Here is a 6,131-nt window from a genome sequence, read left to right as displayed (position 1 = left end):
CCCGCGCTATGCGCGGTTCCATACATATAAAATTCCATATAGGGGTGTGTTATATTGCAAACTTTTTATATAAGTATTTTAATTGAGACATTGTGCTTTAATTTCACAGTACACAACCTATCAAAACGTACACAAACTTAAATATTAGCACTAAATTTATTAAAGAGAAAATAAAATTTTATAAAAACAAAATAAATAAATAAGCCTGAACCCTTAAGGAAATATGAAAATTTTGGCTCTACAAATTCAATCGATATATAATAAGACCAGAAAAAACCAATATAATTAAGTCGGATCCAATCCAATTACCAGCTACAATATATAATCAGAAATTCAATGACCATTGCTAATAAAAACACAAAAGGATCAATATCTAGAGTCTAAAAATTAATATTGACTTCGCTAATAAATTCATTCGCTTTAAATGAATAACAATTTCCAAGTTTCGTGATTGAATTATTCGGGCCTCGCGGGCACGGGTTGGGCCCTGCACAACCCATTTGGCCAATTTAGCTTCACTATCAAATCATCCATTTTATTAAATACTATCGTTGTCTATAAAAAATAGTCCCACATTTCCATTTCCGACCATCCATAAAAAATAGTCTTATAGTATTTAAAATGAAAAATGACTTGTAATTTATTACTCACTTTTTATCTTGTTCTCTTTTACTTTATTCATATTTGATCTTACATCTTTCATATTTTACTCACTTTATTTACTTATATTATATTTTACTTACTTTATTTCTTTATAGTATCATTTAGTAGCTTAGGTTATTTTATAAATTAGTTCAATATTGTTAATTTAGTAGTATATGGTTACCAAACTTGAATTCTGATTGAAACGAGGCAATAGAGAAAATCAGCATTTGAAAAAGAATTGTTAATATGGTTACCAAACACGAAGTCGAAGCAGCGACCTCATTTTTGTCATATTTATACAGAAAGTCAGCTTACTAAATCTCCTTTCACTATGAAAGACCATCAAATATGACAAGCGACTTGATCGATAATTCACTCTCCAAACATGTCCAATTCTCAATCGTTAAAAACGTCCAATCTTGTCCTACATCATCACGTCTCATCTATATATTCTCAAAAATGATCTTTTTAAAGCGGCGCTGCGCTTTAAACAGACTCATAATTTAATATCGATGAAGTCTATTGTACATAACAATCCCATTACCGGTGGTGGTGACGATCTCCAGAATTTACATTTTAAGCATCTAAATCTAATAATCTTCACTAAATACTTAAACCAATATCAATTCAGAGGCTTTGAATAAATTATAGAGACAACCTTCACAAATTTCTCCTTTGAGGCACGGTTCGACTAGTTTGCGATGGCACGGTCTCGTTCGGGTCCTGCCCCGAAACCCTCCACATCTTGACCGACTTGTCGAGGCTTCCGCTGTACACCACGTAGTGGGTTAGCGGGGAGTCCTTGGTCTCGACGGCCAAGCACTTCACCGGCCCGCTGTGGCCGCTCAATATGGAGAGGCAAAGATGATTCCGGTCCTCCCTCCTCCAGACGCAAATGTTTGTGTCCGCAGATCCGCTGAACACGAGATTCCCGGACGTCGCGAGGCACAGCACCGCCAGCTTGTGACCGAGGAAGTATCCTCCGTGCGAGAGGCACTTGTCTCGCTCCCAGAAGTTCACCTGCCCGTCTGATGACCCGCTGTAGAGCACGGTGGAGGATGCGTTAACGGCCAGCGACGTCACGGCGCACTCCTGCTTCAGCAGCGTCTGCGAGAAGTAGTGCTTCGTCCCCTTCCCCTGCATCTCCCGCCGCCACACCTATTGCCAAATGAAACAAAATAAATGCAATATCACATAGAATCGAAACACATAAGTTCAGTGACCAGTGACAGAACCCAGGATTTTGATATAGGGTATCCAAATTAATGTTAATAATTCTTGTATTCCCTTTCTAAGGACACATTTTTCTTTTTGGGCTCACTCTAAATTCCACATTTATAAATATAGAAATATCACTATCTCTTGCTCCCTTCGTCCCACTCAAAATGACCATATTCTTGAGTGACACGAGATTTTAGGAAGTATTGTTAGGTGAAATAGAGTAGAGAGGAAAAAAGTAGTTGAATGTTTTAATGAGAAGAGAGGAAAGCAGAGGTTATTTCTAAAATTGAAAAGTGGTCATCTCAATTCGGACAAACATAAAAAAAAGGTGGTCATCTTGAATGGGACGAAAGTACATGCCGAATTAGAAATGTTCCACTTAGAGTTAGACTAAGGGAGTCTAATTTTAGTGTAAAAGATGGTAGAAACAATCCAAACATGGACCCTACAGAACTATGCTAGAGAAATGGATAATGAGAGAGAAATAATTTGAGAACGAGCAGTATAAGTTATAGATACATAAAATAATAGTGTCAGCGTTTGAAATAATTGAAAAATATGTTCTTTTAATAAAATACAAGAATAGTTATAATAATTAAAGAATATTTTTTAAAATAAAGAGCATCAACTTTAGCTACACCAAAAACACACACAAATAAACTAAATACATATCACCCATGAAACAATAAAAATTTCTAATATAAGAAAACACACAAATGGATAAATGGAGAGTATTAGCTAAAAAATCTTACTTATAAAGTTATAAAACACACAAATGGACTAAAATATAAATAAGAAAATCCACAAAATCAAAATATTGGTAGGGTTAAGAATCGCACTCGCATCTACTAGTTGAGAGACACATTTTTCAACCATCTCCACCAAACAATGCTTAATTATTTACATATGCATAGGGATGTCAATCGGGCCAGCCCACCGAATTTCGGGCCAATCCTATTTGGGCGGTCAATCGGGTGCGGGCTAATCGGGTTGTGATTTTTTCGGGTTATAAAAGTTCAACCCTAACCCTAAAAGCTCGGGTTTCGGGCTAGTCCAGCGGGTTAATCGGGTTGCTACCGATAAAATTAACATGCGATCAATCCAATAAATAATGGTAAAAATTAGTTATATTTATAAAATGTAAAATATTTAATTATGATAAATTTCAGATATATGCTTAAACTCAAACATAAACATGATATAATACTAATATTTGAGATTTATGCAAAATAAAACATAAACATCAAGAAAATTTAAAGCATGTTTTATAAATTTAAATATGTTTTTTTAGTGAATTTGAAGTTTCTAATTTATTATTATTATGTTATTAAAAATTGAATATATAATTTATATATTTAATATATAAAATTGAAAGTTATTTTTTAGTTATCTATATTATAAAATAACCAATGAAGTCGAATTAGAGTCAAATAAATAGAACGATAGAAATTTTATCGGGTTTTCGGGTTTAGCCCTAACGGGTTGCTGGTTAATCGGGCTAGAAATTTTCAGCTCAAACCTATAAATTTGGCGGGCTCTTCAGGTTGACCCACATGTTACGGGCTACATTGACATATATAATTAAAACTCAATAGTGGGGTTCCAAGGGACTCCCACACCCTCAAGCAGGTCTGCCTCTGCATAAGTCATTTTTAGATATCACAGATAGAGTACTAGTTAGTTTTAGTTCATTTTAAAAAGGATAATTTAAAACTATCTAAAAATAATTTCTATAGTTTTAAAATTTGAAATTTCTAAAATAACTAAAAACTAACACATTTGTGTTATTTAAAAATCCAGGTCTACGTTATGCAATATTATATGGTTCAATTTGGATCATAATTGGTCGCTGTAAAAGATAGAAGTGAAACCAGTATATACAAGTCTCACCTTCACGCTCCCGTCCGCAGACCCGCTGAACACCAGACCGTCGAATCCCGCCACCACCGAGTTAACAGCATCATCATGCGCGCTGATCGACTCCAAACATTTCGAATCGGCCACGCGCCACACCTTGATCGTCTTATCCCACGACGCCGAGTAGAGGATCGACTTGTCCTCGCTCAAGCTGAGCGACGAGATGGCGTCGATGTGCTTGATCCAGATCGTGTTGTGGCTCTTCTTCACCTCCACGTAGTTGCTCGGCTTCAGCGACTTCTTCACCTTCGCCTTAAGCGTCGGCAGCGTCCCGATCCGCTTGTAGAGGCTCGGGTCCTTCCCGGACTTCTTCCAGACGCGGATCTTCCCGTCCTGGTGGCCGGAGAAGATCCGCTGGTCCGCGATTATGATCGCCTTCACGAGGCCGGAATTCGATCTAAAACTAGAGAACTCCTCCTGATTCTTCCACACGCGGATGCTCTTGCTGTCCGAGCCCGTGAAGAGGAGGTCCCCGGCCGCGGCCAGGGAATATATGTGGCCCTCTTCGCGGACGAGCGAGCCCATGAGGCCGTTGTAGGAGCACGGGTAATCCACGTGGGACGAGGACCACGGGGAGGAGCAGATGGAGGAGGATGATTGGATGTCCCACGCGGAGGAGTTTCGCGCGGGGGAAGGGTCCGAAGGGCTGGAGCCGGACGAGCTCGGGCTGAACGAGTACTCGTCTTGCTCGTCTTGAATCTCCCGGGAGAATAATGGCTGTTTGCTTGAGACGCTTGAATCGTCCTTGCTCGGATAGCTGTTGTGAATGGCTTTTGATTTTTTCATGTTTGGTTGATTTGAGGGAAATGTTTTGAGAGAGAAAAGAAATGGAGAATAATGAAAGATTGTTTGTGGGAGACTTGTTGATTTTGATGCAACTGAACGAATTGCCAAACGTAATTCAACTGTGGCAACGAACTTTATGTATAAACAACAATTGCGATTTTGCAGGGATGGTCTGCTAATTATATCTACGATGATGTAATCGAGTCATTTTCATCCCCTACTTTTTGGAGCATGTTATTCTCAGGCCTCAGCTTCTGTAATTCATAAGAGGATATTTGAGCTAACATCAAAATTGTACTTTCATAATACGTAGTATAAAAAAAATAACATTACCTGAAAAGTATGAACATTTTGTTCGCCTCGGATTTTAACACGTAATTAGAAAAGTAAGAGAGAGATAGAAAGAAAAAGTTTTTAAAGTATTGTTAATGGAGAATAAGTCTCACCTCATTAGAGAGAAATGAGTTTACAAAATTAAAAAGTTCATATTTTTCATGAACGAATTGAAAAGAAAATAGTTCATACTTTTCAGAGACGGAATGAGTAAATTAAGATAAAAAAAGGTTGTAGTAGTAACCTTTTTTGGCTTCATATAGTATACTAAATTCATGAGATTAAGAAGTTGGTTATGAATTTAGGACTGCTTTTAGGGCAATTCACTACTAAATTTATTCTTGATCCCAAGCAATTCATGGAAAGGGCAGTAACAACTACAAGCAATTCATGGAAAGGGCAGTAACAACTAGAGTTGTCAAATGGGTCGGGCTGGTCCAGCCCATCAATGAAATGAAGCGGGTCTGAATTGGGCTCATTAGTTGAGATGGGCTCCAATGGGGTCATGTTGTAAACCCAAGCTCGGTCCAGGCCCAAGATCATCTAAAGCCCAACCTAGGCATATGACCAATCCAGCCCAAGCCTGGCCCAGGCCTAGGCCAATCACTAATAATAGTATATTTCTATATTGATGCATGTCATCTTGTGCATTAGAGATGTTGATTTTTTCTATATCGTTTCAATTTGTTGGATGTTTCCAAATGGACTCAATCAGTAATAGTCTAATATCTACACAAGTTTCCAACCAAAGCATGAATGCAACATTCAATCTTGACTACATCCAATTTTTTTCTTATATTTTTTTATCCAAGATGTAAAAAAGATGGTTCTGAAATTTATCTTTAAGAATATTACGTATTTAAACTTTAAATATTTGATAAATAATTATACTCCATCCGTCCCATAAAAATATGTGCACTTTACATTTTTTACTGTTTCACAAAAATATGTGCATTCCATTTTTGGAAAGCTATATCAATTTAATAATGTAGGTCTCACTATCCACTAACACTACTTTAACTACCATTCTCCTTCTCTTTCTTACTTTACCTTACTATTCACCACTTCTCTCTTACTTTAACAATTTTATCTTAATTCTCGTGTCATATTCATTACAAATATGAACCAAGAACAAACAAACATATATATATATATATATACAAAACTTCTCACACTTAGATTGTGGAACGGGCTAAGTGGGAGAAGACAAACAAACAAAGACAATGAAC

General features: G+C 37.1%; 1 protein-coding gene across 1 annotated transcript; it reads right to left on the bottom strand.

Annotated features, from left to right (window-relative positions):
* Positions 1–1,305: 1,305 nt before the first annotated feature.
* On the bottom strand, positions 1,306–4,569 carry LOC121757687 (protein JINGUBANG-like). The gene is made up of 2 exons (XM_042153193.1): positions 3,757–4,569; positions 1,306–1,803 (listed from the first exon to the last, which is right to left on the bottom strand). Exons 1-2 carry the CDS (start codon positions 4,567–4,569, stop codon positions 1,306–1,308), a joined length of 1,311 nt encoding a protein of 436 aa, XP_042009127.1.
* Between the last annotated feature and the right edge of the window lie 1,562 nt (positions 4,570–6,131).

The sequence above is a fragment of the Salvia splendens genome, chromosome 12 (genome assembly GCF_004379255.2).
Source record: "Salvia splendens isolate huo1 chromosome 12, SspV2, whole genome shotgun sequence".
NCBI classification, from domain to species: Eukaryota; Viridiplantae; Streptophyta; class Magnoliopsida; order Lamiales; family Lamiaceae; genus Salvia; species Salvia splendens.
This window is presented reverse-complemented; position numbering and strand designations above follow the sequence as displayed.